The 19523-nt window shown below is 53.2% G+C and overlaps 1 protein-coding gene across 4 annotated transcripts; it reads left to right on the forward strand.

The window, feature by feature from the left end:
• The first annotated feature begins 6640 nt into the window (after nucleotides 1-6640).
• Nucleotides 6641-15607, forward strand: XAF1 (XIAP associated factor 1). Of its 4 annotated transcripts, none has more exons than XM_059669019.1 (8): nucleotides 6644-6879; nucleotides 9106-9241; nucleotides 9793-9849; nucleotides 10204-10399; nucleotides 11579-11664; nucleotides 13661-13990; nucleotides 14769-14841; nucleotides 14987-15607. In XM_059669019.1, the coding sequence occupies exons 1-7, from the start codon at nucleotides 6848-6850 to the stop codon at nucleotides 14823-14825; spliced, it is 894 nt and encodes a 297-aa protein (XP_059525002.1). In that variant the 5' UTR covers nucleotides 6644-6847; the 3' UTR covers nucleotides 14826-14841; nucleotides 14987-15607. The 4 variants fall into 4 exon arrangements, with proteins under 4 accessions (XP_059525003.1, XP_059525002.1, XP_059525004.1 ...); XM_059669021.1 differs by having other exon boundaries at nucleotides 6645-6865; XM_059669022.1 differs by lacking the exon at nucleotides 6644-6879 and adding an exon at nucleotides 6903-6926.
• The last annotated feature ends 3916 nt before the right edge of the window (nucleotides 15608-19523 follow it).

The raw sequence follows: 19523 nt of genomic DNA on the forward strand, positions 1-19523 counted from the left end.
CAGAACCAAGCATGGGGCCAGCTCAAGGCTGAGCGGGGACAAGAGCTGTCCTCCTGGTCCCTTTGCAGCCTGCCCCTCTCAGAGGTGGTGACAGGTCCCCCAGAAAGATGGAAGCCAGCTACATCTTGGGGGTTTTGTATAAGTAGATACTAGAGGCCCAGTGCCCCAAATTCATGCACGGGTAGGGTCCCTAGCAGCTGCAGGCCGGGGTGCCTACCTTCCCCCAGCTGCCTGCCGCCGATGCCACTGCCAGCCCCAACCCCTGGTCGAACTCCCAGTCGAGGAGACAATTTGCATATTAGGCTTTTATGATATAGGATCCCTTCTCTGATTCATTTTTTGGAAGAAATAAGTTAACCTGCCAATTTAAAAAAGCTGATGACTATACCTCTCCTCTGAATGAATTTTTATGTTTTCATGATGTATGTTAAGGAGTAATAAACTTTTATTTAGCTTTGTCTTTTTCTGTTCAATTATCGACCTTGATATACCCCTGGCCTTCTGAATGGAGCACATGTCACATGAATGCGATAGAAAAGCAGTGATGAACAGCTGAAGGTTTAACAATCAGCTCTATGGAGTTTGGGGAGGAATGCTCTGATTTGTAGTGTTTGCCAATTTCTGTGGTGTAAATACTCCCATCATCGCCATTTCGAGTTACCCACGTGACCTCATGAATAGAAAATTTGGAAGAGATGAGCACAATAATATCGCAGAGCCAGTGCAAGCCGGTTAAAGGAGCTCGAGCACAGCATTGTGAGAAAGACCACGCGATGTCAAGAGCAAGGAGGAAAGAAACACAGACTCAAAAAGGACGCCTTCATTCAAGACATGAATCTAAGTTTCCATATTTAAAAATTGAAAGACACTAATTATTCTCTAAAATGCGGTCTGAGTGACTCACTCATGCATGGTAAGTTCACCTCCATTTCTGATAATAAAAATATGCTCATGGTCTGGATTCTTTCCTCTTTCACCCCCAAAAAGGTGACAACAAAAGATTTGATGGGCATGGTCATTTGCCTTGTGTCCCGTGAGATCTGGCAGCCACTAAGGAAGCTGTACCATGATTGAGATCTAAAAAATCACCTAAGCCCTAGCTGGTTTGGCTCAGTGGATAGAGCGTAGGCCTGTGGACCAAAGGGTCCCAGGTTCGATTCCAGTCAAGGGTATATAACTCGGTTGCAGGCCTGGTTGGGCCCTGGTTGGGGTTCATGTAGGAGGCAACCAATTGATGTGTTTCTCTCACATCGATATTTAAATCTCTCTGTGTTTCCCGCTCTCTTCCACTCTCTCTAAAAATCAATGGAAAAATATCCTCTGGTGAGGATTTTAAAAAATACGTTAAAAAATAGAAATAATAATAAATCACCAGAGAGAGAGAGAGAAGGCCCCTGAACACTGTCCCTGAAATGTCCCTTTGGGGACAAAGAGAGGAGCTGTGATTGCTGATTGGATGGGACTGGTTGGGGGAGAGGGGAAGCCGGGCTTTAACCAGGAAAAAGAACTGAGAATGTGTGGAAACGGACCTCTGGCAGAAGGTCGGAAAGGGGAAGTGCTTGGGACCACAAATGCAGACAGAAGGCCAAGGAGCTGCTGCTTCTTGCCTAAGAGTTTAATGACAAGGTTCCTCCCCTTTGCATGCCAACTAAGCAGGAGCCAGCAGGGCATCCCCTGGCTCTGCCACCCAGCCGGCCTGGAGGCTGCCCCAAACACAATCACAGAACATCCCCAGGCTTGAATCCCATCCAGAGACTAGTCATTTGATGCAATTGCATGTGGTCTGAAAAACAAACTCCCACCCCAGCATGCTGTCCTGGGGGAGACTGCAGTCTCTATGATCACGCCTCCCAGGGCTCAGGCCCACTCTGACCACAGGCTCCTTCCAAAGGCACGGCCGACCGACAGAAGTGGGCACAATTCCCCCATGTAATTTTTGTCTGGGAGGTGAAATACCTCTGTCATTACATCATTTTCCTCAGCACAGCAGTCCCTTCAAAAGATAAAAGCCTAACTAAGATCACATTCAAACTCAACTATTGAAATAACCTTCCTGTAATATTCTCTCCCACCTTGCACACAATTTCTCATGTTATCCAACGCACTGAGGTGTGTATTATGACCCCTTCTTCCTGGTCCAGCCCAGAGTTTCTGCTTTCCCTCTCCCTCCTCCCAGTGGAAGGTAGCACTGGGCAGCCCTGTTTAATCAGTCTGAGAGATTGCCACCCCCCCACCCCCCCCACCCCCGACCCACAGGCCTCACACAAAGAGACTGCCGGAAGCTCCGGGCAGCTGCCAAGCGGTAGCCACAGTGGCCTGCGGAGGAATTCTGAGCTCACAACAGAGCATTTTTCATCTAGTTTCTTATGGGATTGGGGAGGGGTTGGCGACCAGCCAGAAATGGGTAGCAGAATGATGCCTTCATACAAGCCCAGAGCCACTGATTCAGATGGTGGTGGGAACGGGGGCCGGCTTTTGTACAACCAGAATGTGCCTGGTTACCCACTCCAGCTAAAAATAGCGATGGCTCAGAAATGTTACATTTTCTGTGAGATTCTAATCTTTTTAAAGAAAGCATATGCACGCACTCATTATAAAATTATGTTCTCTTTAAAACTCAAAAGAAAAGGGCCCTGGTTTCTGCTCTGAGCACCCTTGGGCGCTGGCATGGGGTTGCGTGGGGGAGATGCTGACGTCTGCTCTAATTATCCCAGATGCGCATCCTTCACCTCCATTCAGGCCGGCCAGTGTGTGACGGCCACTCTGCACAGCACAGAGCCTCCCTGCCTGCTGGGCATGCAGCATGCGCGACCCTGTGGCTGGCAGTGACGACTCCCTAATCACCTGCACCCGTGGTTGGCTGGGAGTGAGTTGGGGCGACAGACAGACAAGCAACTAACCATAACCAGAGACAGAGGAGGTAGGTCCTACGTCAGTGATATAACATTGGAGTTGACCCTGAAGAACCCGTGAAATTTATGTAAGGAAGGGTGGTGCCGGGTGGGGCAGTCTGCAAAGAGGAAACATCTTGAAAGAAAGTTAAGATGTAGAGGAAAAAACTCATGGTCATTTCCAAGTCCACACCTATAGCCCCCGTCACCGATTCCTGTCCTCCAGGATGTCTCACCTTGGCACCCCTCTTTACATCTCGACCCACCCCCTCCCTTCTGGGGGAATCTCAGCCGGAAACAGCGTGTGGGAAAGCTCCGTGTTTTTCATTATTGCTGATATTCACAAGACCGCCTGGAGGTCGGCAGGAGTGGGCAGTAAAGGTCAAGGGGTTAAGGAATGTGTCCCAGTGAGGAGACAGGGAGTCAGGATGCTAACCCAGTTGTCCCCCATCTCTCCACCGGCTGTCAAATACAGTGGATGGTGTCTTGCTGACGTACATAGACCCCTGCGTCAGGACACCCTGGTGCAAATCCCAGCTCTGACATTCACTGTGTCGCCTTGAGCAAAGTATTATATTAACCTCTCTGTGCCTTCTTTTCCAGAGGAGCGAAAGGCACTAATGTTTCTTACACCGGGGCTGTTGGGCAGATTGAAACAGATGATGCCCGTAAAATGCAATGCCTGGGACATAGAAAGTGTCATTATTATTACCGCACACTGCCTTTCACTTAGCGCCCGAATGAATTTTAGAGCCTGATAGGAGGCTGTATGGCCAGGCCTTTCCCTTAATCCCATTATCTTCCTCAGCAACGCTACTCCTGTCACATGTGCAGACGTCACCAGCATTCTGTCGGCCTGTGTGTACCTTCACGCAACACGTGGTTTGGAATCCTCTGTTAGAACAGCTGTGTCTGGGGTCTGGGAGAGCTTCGAGGACCCCGGCGGGGGGGTGGGGGGGTACACACCAGAGTGGAGGATTGAGCCGGTGAATGGAGGGAGGTCTGTAAGCAGCCTCCACATCCTGCTCCCACTCTCCAGGAAAACATCTGGCAGGCGCCACCCTTCCCTTCCTGGAGCTACCCCGGGCCAGCCCAGATGAAGAGCTTGTCTGCACCTGGGCTGGGCGGGCTTGCTTAGGAGCTCACCCACAGAGGTTAGGAGAGCCCGGCCCTCAGTGATTCCCAGACCCTCCCAGCCTCTCTCCCAGGGGCAGGTCCCCTTCATCCCTTGCGGCTCATCCAGGGACAGGTTGTGATTGGAGGGAGCTCAGGGTCTCCTGGGCTGTCCACCCGCTGACCCCAACTCTCCCCCTGCAGCAACCTAGCCCATCTTTCTTCCATGAGCACCACATGCCTCCCCCCACTCTGCGCAGCTCCACTTGCAGAAGCGCATCTGCTCCGTTCTCTAATTCTTCCGATGGGAAAGCCAGGGGCCAAGGCCCAAGGCTCAGGCCGGCTCTGGGATTCAGAACCAGCTTTTTCCTCTCTGTGGGTTAGAATCACCTGGCACCTTTCAAAAACTCCCAAGTCCCAGCCACACGCTGGACCAATGAAATCCCACTCTCTGGGGTTGTGCAGGCATCCAGGGTTTTGGGGTTTTTTTGGAAGTTTCCCGAGCAATTCCAGCGTGTGGACAAGTTTGGAAGCTACTGTCCTCCCACCCCAGCACCAGGGTAAGTGGCCTTCGTAATCTCTTTTTTATTTCCCACTCTCAAGACATCGGGAGGGGCTTCATGCATTAGTGAAAAGCTGCTATGCATTTATCAGCGACTGCTTGCTAAAGTTGAAATTAATTAAAATGCCTAGACAAATATGCAAAAACACAATCAAAATTCTCTAACTACATATTATTTTCTTAATTGAGTTTGTAAAAAGTAAAAATAAATGTTGAAGCTAATTAAAGATGGACTTGCCAAGAGACATGAAAAAATGCTCAGAGCCACTGCTCATCAGAGAGATGCAAATTAAAATGGCAATGAGGTACCACCTCACACCTGTCAGAATGGCTATCATCAACAAATCAACAAATGACAAGTGCTGGCGAGGATGTGGAGAAAAGGGAATCCTAGTGCACTGCTGGTGGGAACGCAGACTGGTGCAGCCGTGGGAGGTTGGCCGGCTGGCCTTGCCCCCAATCCAGCTGGTTGACCAGCCACAGTGCAGGTCATGGCGACTGGTTTTTCCAGTCATTCGGTCATTCCGGTCATTCTGGTTGGTTGGCTTTTATATATATAGATATGCACAGCCCTTGAACACAGACAATAGTGTGGCGAAGGCCTGGGAGGGGATGAAAGGGGTCAATTGGGGGTGGGGGGGCGGGATATCTGTAATACTTTCAACAATAAAGATAAACTTTAAAAAACTAAATAAAGTGGAACAACAAATCAATCTTCTGGGCTTGTTTTTTTATGAATAAAATTCTGAGAAACAGAAAAATACATTAAACCCCCTCTAAGAACTTCAACATATAATATATAATGTCCAAATGTTTCCAGTGGAATTGCAATTATTTGTAAACTTCTCAATCCCCTGAGCAATTAGATATAGTTTTATCATTTTCAGTAATCTAGCTGGTTGTAGCCTGCTTCTCCCTGTGAAGAGAACACAAGGAGACAAGACAAATGTTCTCTAGTCACTAGATGCAATGATGCGTGTAGAATTGGGGACAAGTGCTGCTTTTAACAGAACTTGATTTCTTGGACTCTCTGGAGTCAATGGGTCCATCATTTGTAATTGTCTGGGTCGTGGACTCCTTTTGAGTGTCTGCTCAAAACGGCGCTCTTCCTCGGGAACAGGCACATACATACTCACGTGAAAGCAGTTTTGCACACAATTTCTGGGCACCTGGTCTCCTAAAGTCCTCCAGGTCCCCAGTTGAGCCCAAAAAATGAGGAAACGAAAGTCCCAAACAAGCTGCCAGTTAGGATTCAAACTCAGATCTCCGACCTTTCAGCCATTCCAGGAGCGACAAGCCTAGGGCGCTTTGCCTGGGTTCAAGCCTGACTCTGCGGCCGGCCTTTTGCTGTGCAGCGTGCAAGTTACATCAGCCCTCAGTGCTTTGGTTTCTTTTCTCTTTTCTTTTATTGATTTTTTTTTTTTTTGAGAGACAGAGAGAGAGGAGAAAGTGTTTGAATTGTTGTTCCACTTACTTATGCATTCACTGGTTGCTTCTTGTATGTGCCCTGACCAGGGATCAAGCCCACAACCTTGGTGTATGGGGACGACACCCTAACCAACTGGCAACCCGGCTAGGGCCATGCTTCGGTTTCTTAATCTGAAGACGGGGGTGATGAAGATAGAACCTTCCTCGCCTGCTGGCGCCTTGTTAGAGTTCCGGGGGGTGTTCGCCATAACTATTTACAAGTAAGGAGCCGCTCAGAGAGGCAGGCTGCTGTCCTAAGTCACCAAGCTGCGCCTTGGTGCTCACCACCTGCATCCCCAATTCCTCCCAGACCCTGTTTTCAAAGTCTTCACCAACCAGGACCAAAGGCAGATGCAGGAAGTCCAGGGCTGCTCTCGGGGAGCAGCCTTCAAGTTCAACACAGCAAGCCATCTCTCCTGCAGAGAGAGGACCAGCGACAGGAGCAGGAGAGCAGGGAGGTCCGGGTTAGTGGAAGGGGATGGCAGGCCCGGATGCAGTGAAGCTGGCCTGGGACAAGGGCGGGGCTGCTGCCCCGGGAGGCCTGGCCTCTGGCTCCCACCCCCAGGGTTGTAGACACGGCCAGTGGCAGCAGCAGGGGTGAGAGTGCAGGTGGGGGAGGCAGCAGGGGCAGGCTGGGCTGGCCGGCTGCAGAGGGGTGGCCCGGGAGTGTCCAGCCACAGGAACCTTGGGGCAGCCCCGGCTGAGAATTCTGCAAACTCCTCCCCCCAGAGCTGTGGGCCGGGCTGTAGGAACACTTTCAGTTTTGTTTCTGCAAAAAAACGAAACTCAGCAGGAAGACTCCGGAGACTAGACCATGGAGGGAGCCTTCCAGGTGTGTGGGAACTGGTAAGGAGCTGCCAGAGCCACCCGAGCCCGCCCAGGCCAGGGAGCCGGTGGGCAGAATGAGTCTGTTTCTGGAATGAGGAGAAAAGGGTCCAGGCATAAACTCACGGGGAGGGAGGGCTGGTGCTGTGGCCTCCGGGGAGGGAAGGCTTACCCCCAGCAGATCTCTGAGGTCACGGGGTGAGGAAGTGGTCAGCATTACCTTACATCACTGGGCCGCACTCGTCCCCCACCCCTCGAGACAGTCCCGACTTTCTGGGACGGTCCTGGAGCCGAATAGCCAGGCTAATTGTCCCTGATGGGCTACTCCTAATTTGGGGTTCTGATCATATGGTCTGCACACCAGTCTGAGAACAAGCCCCCCTCACCTTGAGAGGGAGGCTGAGCAGAGTGCAGGCCCGCACCTCTAGCTCACCAAGGGCCTCACTCTCAAAGCGGCCCACCTGTGGCAGGAACCAGCAGGGAACCTTCCCAGAGAGCTTTGCTCCAGCCGGACCCTCCTGGCACTTAAGTGTCTGAACCTGCTTGGGAGGAGGAGCTGAGGGGACAGGGCAGGGAAATCAGAGGGGGAGGGACCAGGCCAGGCAGAGGGGGAGAGGGACCAGGCCAGGCAGAAAGGGGAGGGACCAGGCCAGGCAGAGGGGGAGAAGGACCAGGCCAGGCAGAGGGGGAGAGGGACCAGGCCAGGCAGAGGGGGAGGGACCAGGCCAGGCAGAGGGGGAGAGGGACCAGGCCAGGCAGAGGGGGAGAGGGACCAGGCCAGGCAGAGGGGGAGGGACCAGGCCAGGCAGAGGGGGAGAGGGACCAGGCCAGGCAGAAAGGGGAGGGACCAGGCCAGGCAGAAAAGGGAGGGACCAGGCCAGGGAGAGGGGGAGAGGGACCAGGCCAGGCAGAGGGGGAGGGACCAGGCCAGGCAGAGGGGGAGAGGGACCAGGCCAGGCAGAGTGGGGGGGGGGACCAGGCCAGGCAGAGGGGGAGGGATCAGGCCAGGCAGAGGGGGAGGGACCAGGCCAGGCAGAGGGGGGAGGGACCAGACCAGGCAGAGGGGGAGGGACCAGGCCAGGCAGGGGGGGGGAGGGACCAGGCCAGGCAGAGGGGGAGGGACCAGGCCAGGCAGAAGGGGGAGGGACCAGGCCAGGCAGAGGGGGGGGGAGGGACCAGGCCAGGCAGAGGGGAAGGGACCAGGCCAGGCAGAGGGGGAGAGGGACCAGGCCAGGCAGAGGGGGAGAGGGACCAGGCCAGGCAGAGGGGGAGAGGGACCAGGCCAGGCAGAGGGGGAGAGGGACCAGGCCAGGCAGAGCGGGGAGAACAGAGGAAGGGTGGTGAGGCAGCCGTGGTGCCATCTCTCTGGGCGGTGCAGAGCCCAGAGCTTGTGCATACCAAGGGAGGGCGTCCCTGCCACAGGCAGGGACTTGGGCGTACTGCTCCGGTCAGCATTTGGGCCTTTGGGGACACGGACACTGAGTCTCCCTCCTCCCAAGCTCCACAAGCAAGGGCTGGTTGACGTGAAAGGAGGCGTTTCCTGGTCAACAGGAGGGTGGGGAACACCCTGACCGGGAACTGGGAGGCTCAGAAGCTTACACGCTCTGGGGTCTCCGAGGCAGGCCTGGGTCCCTGTGAGGCTTTGCGCAGGTGAGCCTGCAGGCAGGGGACAGGTGGGCGGCCTCGGCTCTCCCAGTCGTGGCGAGTCTGAAAGCTGGCATTGCCCTTGCAGCAAGCATGGCCGTGCCAGGGCTGGACTCCCAACTGCTGTGGGCCAGGCAGGGGAACTCTTGAAAACAAGACCAAATCTTTGAAAGAATGTGATATTTGTTGCTTCGTTTTTTCAAACAGCTTTCCAGAGGTATAATCGACATACACCGTGTTTATGGTACATGTTTAGCGTGCACCATTGCATGCGTTTGACACATGTGTATACCCATGAAACCATCACCACAGGGAACCTATGAACCTACCCAAGCCTTCCCTGGGCCCCTTTGCAATCTGTCCCACCTGCTCCTTCCCACCCACCGTCACTGGCCCCGGCGATAGAAGAGCTCTCTTACACTTTATGGTTTTGCGATGTTCTGATTTGGGACCAACGTGGGGCCACAGGGACGGTGACATTATCTTCATATGTTCAGTGCTTGAGGCCCGGACATTCCTTAGCCCAGTGGCCCTGGGTGGGAAACAGGGCTCGCTGCGTTATACCTGCAATCAGCCCGACCTCCTTCCCCCTTCCTCCGGCAGCAAAAGAAGGGTGGCCTCTGCCCACCTGGCCCTCCATGAGGCGCACTGCCTGCTGTTCCTGGCCCAGTGCCCCGAGTGCAAGGAGCCCGTCCTCCAGGCGAAGATGGACGAGCACTGCGAGAACGGGCACCAGCAGGTGAGGGGCCCCGGGAGGGACGCAGGAGGGTGCTGCGCGGAGAGGCTGACTCAGACCCTGGCTGCCGTGGGCAAGTCGCTGAGCCCTGCATGCCTCAGGCCCTGGCAGCGGACACAGTATTCCTAGGAAACTGCATCTACCCTGCTGTTCCCGTGACCAGCCCTTTCCCTACAGGCTTATGGGTTTCGCCCAGGGCAGGGTCTCTGTTTCAGGAAGGACTGCGTGTTCTTTTGAGATTTGTGAAGAGGAGAAGCCAGAGAGGAAAGCTCTAGAAAGCAGTCACCGCCAAGGCTGGCTTTTCTTTTCTGCTCTTTCATGTCGCTCCTTCCTGGGACCCTCCTCTGTCTGTCTGAGATCCTCAGGCTCAGGCATCCCTTTCAACTCAAAGCATCCCCCCAAACACTTCTTGAACACGGGGCTGTGCCCCCGGGGACGAAGGCAGACACACCTGATCCGGTGCCTGGGAGCTCACAGAGCCCAGCCTGCAGCGTGTGAAGTGCGGAGGTGGAGGCCGCCAGCAGGTGCTGGGACCAACGTCTCTCTCTGTGCAGGTCGGGTGCGCCATGTGCCAGCAGAGCATGCAGAAGAGCGTGCTGGCGTTTCACGAGGTGAGAATCAAGTGCAGTTCATCCTTCACAGGAGCAGCCACCCTGGGCGGGGGGGGGGGGGGGGGCGGTGATAGGCTTCCCCCTGACCTCTCCCCTCCCACAAGGAGGCTTGGGAAGCAATGGAGAATGTGTTCAGCAGAGGGACACGCAGCCTCCGGCCCCCCAGATGCTGGTCAGAGGGCTTGCTGTGGTCCGTGACCCAGGACAGCTCAAAATCCCCAAAGGGGGTCCCACTCTGGCCCATCCCGTCGGCTTTCTTACTTGCTCAGGCCCCTTGGGAAATCAACCCATGTCCCCACCTGGGCCCAGTCACTCCTGGCAAGTGCCCTGGCCATCCTGCCTGCCTCCCCGCAGACCAGGGAATGCCAGGAGCGCCCCGTCGTGTGTGAGTTCTGCAGGGCAGCCGTGCGCCTCAGCAAGCTGGAGATCCATGAGCACCACTGCGGCAACCGCATCGAGCTGTGCCTGGACTGCGGCCAGCCCATCATGCTCCGCACGCTGGCCCAGCACAGGGATGCCTGCCAGAGCAAGCAGGCCCAGCACCGGACAGGTAGCGGGGCGGGAGCCTTCTGGACGGGGTGCGAGGAATGTGGGCATTCAACAGGACAGGTGCCGTGTGTGGAAGACGGCTATGCAGGTCTCAAATCCATCTGGCTATTCTAGTTCTAGACCATGTACCAGAGTGGTGGCCTCCTCGTGTGTCTGCTGAGCTCTTCAAATGACCCGCCCAGGGAGACCTAGAGGCAGGCGGAGGGGGGCTGGGGGCCACCCAGAAGGATGCAGGGGCAATTTGTCCCTGCAAAATGGGAGCCTTTCTTGGAAGTCCCTTGGCATGATCCTAGCCTGGCAGAGATCGCCTGCCTCCTCTTAGAGATAGCAAACCCATGCCCAGAATGAATCAGGCGCTTGCTAGAGGCAGAGGTGAAGCTGGACAACCAAGTTTCCCGGCATCAAGACTGGAGTTTTTCCCACCAGCAGCAGTGGGCAGAAGGAAGTTAGCTGGAGCCCCTGACCTTTGGGCTATCTGGTGACTCCCTGGTACCATTTCATGTTCTCTGCACCCAGTCGCCCCTTTGTGAGGTGTGTTAGCAGAGGACACAGCTATCAGTGTGACATATCTACTGTTGACTTCACCGGTTGTCTTGGTAACATGTGGCGTGAGCCTGAAATCCCTGTACAGTACATCTCTCCTGGCAAACAAGCTACTCAAGGTGAAAATGGCGAAGGAAAACCTGGGATGCTTGCACAAATTCATGGGCATTTCCTTCATTCCAGCGTGGCTGGACTTTAACACCACCCCACAACTTCATCAACGCAGCCCAGCTTCAGCCAGACCACACAACACGATCAACAGAGACATTTACAATACCAGTCTGAGCCCAGAGCTCAGAAACTGCTGAAATGAAAGAGCAGTCAGGCTGGACAGGGCTGGCATATGTGCTAATGGCTCCCTCGTCTCTTTAGAAACCAGGGGAATGTCTCTTCATCAGGGTCACGTGCCATGCTGAGCGCACCTCTGTGGCCATAAAGGAGGTGATGTGGGTGACTCGGCCAAGGGTTGCCTGTGTGGCTGAGGACGCTGGCAGGGCAGGGCGGGCAGGCAGGCCCGGACGGTTCCTACTTGGGACGGTTCATACTTGTGACGACAGGCCATATACGCACTTGCGGGACAGCTGGGCGAGCCGTTGTCAAGGGCAATCATTTGTGGTGCTGTTTCTATGTTTACTAGGGAAGAAGATTTCAGCTCCCGAAAGCAATATCTTCTGTCATTATTGCAACCAAATGATCCCAGGAAATAAGTATTTACACCATATGGTGAGTAGCAATTAGTCATTTTCTAATGGTGCCCGTAGCTTGTCTGTATTCCAAAAGGGTAGTATTCTGGGTCCAATTTCACAGAGGATATGAGAGGGCCTCATTCATTTTTGCTTTGCTCTAAAAGGATATTGTGGATGGCTTTGGGCTAATTTATCATACGTAACCGATCTCCATTTGTGCCAGCTCTCAAGGAGCCTCCCTGACCAGTCCAGCTGCCTGATCACCTCTGAGCATCTTCAGCCTCAGGGCCTGGGCATGGCCTCACGAGGACCTGCTTTATAATTGTCTGTCCCTGTGAGAGTCTTGTCTGTTGGACTGGGAGCTCCTTCATAAAAGTGAACCTCTTTCTCCATCTTCCCACCATGAAGCTGATCTGAGGGCTGGTACCAAAGGGGGACGCTGTAGAGGTGTGGTGATATGATCGATTGACTGACTGACTGACTGGTTGGTTGGCTTTGCCTGGGAACACTCACAGACGCGTCCTTCCATAGCTCTAAGCACTGCGGGTACCTTGGTTGTGCCAAGTTATTCCCCTTTTCTGCAGGATGGAACATTCTCTCTCTGGGGAAACTTGCCAGTGTTTCTCTCCGAGAAACTCGTCACCTTTTCCTTGAGCAGAGAAATGTTTATCCTCTCTTAACCCTCCAATTCAGAGAACTATGAATATCAGAATTGAAAAAATCCTAGGGTGACCTAGATCTTTTTGTTTATTGTGGTAAAATACACATGACATGAAACGTATCATTAGTGACACTTAGTACATCCCCAATGTTGTGAAACCATCACCTCTATCTGGTTCTGGAGCATTTTCACCGCCCCCCAAAGAAACCCTCTACCCGTGAAGCACTCGCTCCCTACTCCTTCCTGTCGATAGTCCCGTTGGGTCCCCAATATTCCTTAACTCTCCCATGTTCTCCCCACCCTTCCTGTGGGATATAACAGATGTATATTAAGCCTTCTCCTTCTAGCTGCTTCTCTCCTAACTTTTCACATTTTCTATTTACCACTCCTATATTCTGGGGAATTTCTTCAAATCTATCTAATCTGCTTTTTTTTTTTTTTTTTTTTTTTTGCCTATCCATTGAGTTCAATGTCTGTATTTTTCATTTCTAGTTCTATTTATCTCTCATTTAAATTTGCCTGCTCTTTTTTTCATAGGATCTTATTATTTTCTCTTGTCTTACTTATTTTTAATTCCCGTATTTTACAGTCTGTATCCCATAGTTTTATTATCTGAACTTCTTGGAGACTTAATCCTGGTTTTGCTTGGGCCTGACTCTTACTTAAGGAGATTGCTTCGTTGTGTGTCTGCAAGCCTTACTTGTGAGTTTCTGTTTAGTGACTCTACCTGGGAGAATCCTGTACGATGTAGTTTGAAGCTATATACCCTCCAGAGAACTTTTGTTATTGCTCTTGCCAGACATTCCCACTTGTAGGTTAATTCTTCTGCGCGGGTGTTCCCACACCACGAGACTAATGTAAACCTGAGCCCCAAACACAAAGATGGCACGGACCCGTGGATCTGAATTCCCAGGAGCGTCAGTTTTCCTTCCCTACACTCCAGCTCCAGCTCAAGGTGGACAAGCCTCCTTGCCACTTTTCTTATCCAATTAACTGATGGATTTAGTTATTGATTTATTGATTTTGCGGCCATAGTTTAGCCTTCAAGGTTCCGGACTTTCCTCTGGGAAAGGGGAGTCTTACTTTCAGCTCCCCACCTTCCGTGGATGGGACTTTCCTCTCATCCAAGACTGACCCCGCATCTCCCGATGTGTCAGCTCAAGTGCTTCACAGGTTAGGTTTTCGTCCTGGGCCCGGAGCTTTCTCTCTTTCTTACAAAGTCAGCTATCAATTTAAATGAGTGTTTCCTGCATTTCACCCAGCCTTTCTAAGTGTTCCTGGTGGAAAGCTTCCAGGTGATCTAGTCTATTGTGCTGTCCAGCCAGTAAGGCCGAAGTCGTTTTAAAATTTGACATATTGCTCACAATTGCAGGATAAATGTCGTACCACCTCGGAGCCTGCAAAATATGTTCCAACTGAGGAGACAAGAAATTCTCCTCCATCCCTCCCAAGCCAGGCTGCTGAAGATCAAACTCCCACCGCAGTGAAAGATGTTCGCCCAAAGACGAAAAATACAAGCAGGTTTCCTCTTCTTCCTGAAAATTCAACAAAGCAAGCACCGCGCGGCACAGACAAAACCCTGGACCCGCCTCTGAAGCCTGAGCACCAGCCCTGGGTCGTGGACGACCCGGCCTATAACATTCTGCGGAGGTGCCCTCAGTGCGATATCCTCCTTCCCCTGCCGACCCTAAACCAGCACCAGGTACCACCCTCCGCTCTCTCCTCACCTGGCGGTACACCGTCTGGACTTTAGGGTTTAGAGAAGCCCGGGACCTGCAGGGTGTGTGCAGACCCTGCCACTGGGAAGGCCCTCCCCTGTCTCCTCTACTATGTTGAATAGAAGTGGTAAAAGTGTACGTTCCTGATCTTAAGGGAAACACTTTTAGCTTTTCCTGGTTGAGTATGTTAGCTATGTATTTGTTATATATGGCCTTTATTATGTTGAGGTGGTGCCGTATTCTCTTAGTTCCCACAATTTTTTCATTCCATACATTCCTTCATCCTTATATAATAGGGTTGCCAAATTTAGCAAATAAAAATATATTGCTTGAGACAAAAATAATTACAGAGTAACAGCATGGGTCATAACCACATACAAACATACACATTTGGAGTCCGATTATATATAGTTCCTTGCAACTTAATGTTATGATTTAGCAATACCCAAGGACATTCCTCCCTCCGAGTCCATATGTGACTATTTTTTTTTTTTGAATGGCTGCATAAGAGTCCCTGGTGTGGTATTCTTCCATCTGTCCATCCACCCCACTGATGATGACAGGCCTTTAGTAAGCATTGCCCCAATCCCCTCTCCCCCACCCAGGCCCTTCCTAGTTCACTGGGCCCCATGCCTTTTCTCTGCCATCCGTAGCTCAGGGTTTGTGCTCCAGGAACTAGGGAGCGCCATAACCAGAGATACCCCAGGAAATAGCACTTCCCACTTTAAACATGTCAAACTTTTTTTATATCCATTTCTTTAGGAGAAATGCTGGTGGTTAGCTTCATGGAGAGGAAAACAAGGGAGAAACTCCAGCTAGATTTGGAAAAGAAAAGGTACTGCAGATTTAGAACATGTATGGTCTCCCTGCTGACTTTCTGTGGTAGCCTCTCCTTGGGAAAGGAGGTGGGTTTTATTCCTGGGGGTTTTTCCTATGGAAGAAAGGGTTTGGATTTTAACTATTTCCCTCCTTTTGGACAGAGATGTTGGTTTGCCCAAGAGGTACAGATAAACCAGGAGAGAAAAAAGCTCCAGCTCTTCTGCCTGAGAATTCGGATCAAGCATCTGGGCGCCATGGCTCGGACATGTCAGAGGACCCCAGCTTTGTCCATTTTAAATTCCCACCAGCAATTGGTGTGACCGTCATCATTTCCCCACATTCTCTGGCCAGCGTTTGGTATTACCATCATCATTTTTTTCTAATTTTAACTATTCTAATAAGTATGTGGTCTTCTCTTACTGTGATTTCCAATTGCATTTACCATAATGATGTTGATTATCTTTTCGTTTGCTAATTTGCCATCTGAAATGTCTATTCTCGTCTTTTGCCCATTTTCAGAATGGACTGTTTCCTTTCCTGTACATATTCCCTGGAGAATAAAAACACCCTCAGAGGGAAGGCAGGGGAGGGGAGGGGGGTGAGAGATCAACCAAAAGACTTGCATGCTCGCATAGACGCATAAACAATGGGCACAGACAGGAGGGAGGGGAGGGCCTGTGCTGGAGGCGGGAGAGGCTGGGAGCGGTCAATGGGGGGAAAAGGAGACATGTGTAATACTTTCAACAATAAAGAATTAAAAAAAAAAGAATAAAAACACCCTCCCTGAAAGCTTCTGTTCACCTTTCTTTGGATTCTTCACTGGTTTCCCAAGAGAGGGCAGCCATGGGCAGCAGGGCCAGACAGCGCACAGGAGAGAAGCGGGCAGGAAAGGAAGGGAGGGAGGGAGAGAGAAGTGAGCCTGGGCTGTAGGCTAAGCTGCCTGAGCACACTGGGGTGGGTGTTTCCAATGCGTCCATCCACAGCCTTGATGAAGACAGGCCTCTAGTAAGCATTGCCCCCAGCCCCCCACAGGCCCCCGGGATCACTGGTGATGCCCAAAAGGGTGCCTTTCAAGGCTGTTGGTCGAGGTGGCTGGGGAGAAAGCCTAGTGATGCAACTGGCCAACAGTATAGCCTACCTTTCTGCCTGGCCTTTGGGGTGACCCGTTAGGGACCAGCCCCTGCCTGGAAGGGAAGGGCCAGGGAAAGTGGGTGTGTTAGATGCTCCCTATCCTCCCGCTCTTCCCTCCCCCCCCCCCCGCTCCCCCCTCCTCTCCTACACCGGGAAGGTGGGGCACTTCTCGAGCTTTGGGTGGGTTAGGGTGGCTTCGGGCTTTCCTTTGGGAGTCCCATCCAAGGTGGGGAAAGTGGAAACCATGGCAGATCACGTGGGGATGTATTCTGAGAAGAGGGGCCTAAGCTGGGTCTCTCGGGACCTGACAGGACGCTGGGGCTGGGTCAGGACAGGAAAGGCGGTCGACTGAGCCCCAAGTTCGGGGCAGAACCTATTCCTGGCCCAAAGGCGGGAGGGCAGGGCCCGAGCCTCCTGCCTCCCAGCGCCCCTCCCCCAGGTGCCTTCCGGACCGTGGGCGCAAGGACCGATCTTGGCCGCGCTCTGTGGACCGGGCCACCCTGGGTTTGGGCCCCTGCGTCCAGCAGGGATGCGCCGAGCCCCGTAGCGGGGCGCGTCACAAAGGCGCCCACAGCTGGGCACGCAGCCCCCGCGAGGTCAGGGCGCGGCCCGGAGGTGGCGGAGTTGGCTTTGGAGGAGCAGCAGGCGTTCGCGGTCCCTGCAGCCCCGCGCGGGGGCGCAGCTGAGCAGGGCGGCGAGCCGGGCACGGGTGCGTGCGGGCGCGGTGCGGGGAGGGCGCAGGCGGGGTGAGCCGGGACACGCCAGGCCCGCGGGAGGGATGGGCTGCCGGCCGCACGGCCTCCTGGAAGCTTTCGCAGGGTGATGGGCGATCTGACTTGCTGAGGTTTCCCTCCCTGGTGGGCAGCTCTGAGATAAGATGGCCCGAACCTAGGTTAGAGAGCCCTGAGGGTGGGTTCAAACCCCGCCCCCCACTTACTACTCCATCTCACGAGGAGACTCTCATCTCCTAACCTTCTGACACCTGTCTCCCCATCGGTAAGGTGGGCTTGTTCACACCTGCCATCCAGGGATGTCGTACAAGCACCGTGGCCCCAACTTCCTGAGGGCAGCAGGCACTTGTGCCTGCATTTACTTTGTGCCAGACACTGTTCCGGTGCTTTCCATCTACCAGCTCATTTAACCCTCCCACAGGGCGGTGGGCATGCCCCCTGCCCTCCCGCCTCTGGGCAAGGAATAAGGACTAGGTGAAATAAGTCATAGGTTATGACTGCTGTTTACATATGTGGTGGCGGAGGCACGAAGAAATGAATGAGCCTGGGGTCACACATAGCAATTGGCAGAACCAGGATCCAACCCAGGAAGCTACACGGCTTCTCGCTGGTTACACACGACTTTGGGACCACTTGCAACAACTTTCCCAGCCACCACCTGTGTTCTTCCAAAGCCACCTGTGGATGAAAGCATCTGACAGCTCTCCTGACAAGGGGCTTTGCTAAGGCAAAGGGTTTCATTTAGCCTTCGAGGTGGATGAGAGTTCCTTGAGCACTTTTCTCCGAGCTAAGTGCGGTGGAGGCCCCTCGCCTTGGGCAGTCTGGGTGTGACGGAGGGATGACCCCATTCTTTCATCTGTTAAACGTTGAAGTACCTGCTCAAAAGAAGGATGAGGCCGCCCCTGGTCTCAAGGACTGCGTGGGGCCGTGGGAGGGAAAGGCTTGGACGCAGATCACAGGAAGGGATGGACAGTGGCGAGAGGGGAAAGAGCAGGCAGGCTGCCTGCAGAGGCAGGGACTCTGGGAACCCACTGGAGCCCTGTGCCCTGGGCGGGGGCAGACTTTGCCAGCCTCCCACCCCCAGGGAAGTCTCTCTGGATCTGAGGTGGGAGGGCCAGCTGGAGTCAGGGTCCCACTTGTTCCGTAGGCGATGATGGGGTGATGAGGACAAAGTGGGGGAGAAGATAACCAAATAAAGTCCTCCACAGGAGCTCACTGAAAGACGCTCATTGCCACCGTGGTGTCGGTGGGAGCTGAGGGGGCCGGCGCCCATCTAGGCAGAGTGGATAGGAGACAGACAGACGGGCACCCACCACGGACAGCTTCTGTTCAGATGATGGATGTAGTGGGTGAGACATAAGCAGACATGAATGATGCCTACAAATATTAAATACTAGAGACCCGATGCACGAAATCCATGCGAGAGTAGACCTTCCTTCCCCTGGATGCCAGCACCGGCTTCCCTCTGGCACCCGGGACCTGGGCTTCATCTGGAAGGTCGTATGGAAGGATGTCTGGAAGGATGTCTGGTCTAATTAGCATATTATGCTTTTATTATTATAGATACTTTTTTTGGCAAGCACACACATCAAATACACTGGAGAAGTTACCTACAGTGGAGGGCGATGCAGTGGGACATAGTTGAAAAGGAACGAATGAATAAATAAAACCTAAGAGAGGTCTTGGGCAGACAAATGTCCTGAATTGAGAAACATGATTAACTTGTCCTTCAGGCCGACCACCTGTGGAGGCAGGAAAAATCTATAGGAGAGAGAGAAAGCCCAGCCTCTGGTCTGGGCCCTGTTTCTAACTTGCTGTTGACCTCATGAAAGCCCCTCCCCCTCTCTGGGTCTCGGTTTCCATCTCTTTCAGCTCTGAGTGTTTATGAGCTATTGCCAATCATCTTGAGCCACTTGGTAGAGAAACCAGTAGTTTTATGGAGTGGTAGGGCTTGAAGTTTCAAGAATGGGGAACTCGGGAGGGTTCAAGAAAACGAGGGCGTTTTCCGGCAGGAGCAGCATTGAAAGCAAAACGTCAGGAAGATTTCAGCATGCGGCTGTAAACAGTCGGAGGGCTCGGTGTTCCGGGAGGGCCTTCGCCCAGCTCTCCCCTGCGCCTCCCTAGCCTGGCTGGCGGTGCCACCTGCAATCCAACAGCCAAGTCAGGACTTCCGGTCCTACCCACTTCTGTGTTCCCCGGTTACCAAACCGTGTCCTCCAAAGGACCCACCCCATTCCCATTATCATGCCACCCTCGTCCCAGGTTTGGGCCTGGACTCTGCTCTAGACCATCCTTCAAGTGTCCTTCCTATACCTCAACACTGACCACATCACTTCCGGACATGTGACCCTCTGACCTCCCCTGAGCCCCTGTGTCCTCATGGAGGTTCTCCATCCTTGTTCTGCTGCTGCACCTTTTGAATATAACACAGTCATCAACCATATGGCTCAACACAGTGATTCTCATCCAGAGAAGGGGCCCGACCACATCAGGATCCCAAAGTACCGGGAGCAGGGACAGTGGGGACCCTGGCCTCTGGGACACAGCCTTTATCACATCACCCAGAACCCCTCCACCCAGCACCTCCGTCTACTCCAGCTCCAGTTCCATCACTCCCTTCCCCTTTCAAGTTAAGAGCCATACCGTTTGTAGTTCCCTGAGTGTGAACACATGTCCATTCAGTTTGGTGGCTGTGCACACACAGTTCCCTCTACACGGAAACCTTCAGCTCTTCCACCACTACCACGAGGCCAACCTGGTCAGCCTTGCAAATCCCACTCACCCTGCAGAACCCAGCTCAGACATCATTCCTCAGACATCAAGCCTGCTCTCCTTC

Source organism: Myotis daubentonii, chromosome 16 (genome assembly GCF_963259705.1).
Source record: "Myotis daubentonii chromosome 16, mMyoDau2.1, whole genome shotgun sequence".
Classification (NCBI taxonomy): Eukaryota; Metazoa; Chordata; class Mammalia; order Chiroptera; family Vespertilionidae; genus Myotis; species Myotis daubentonii.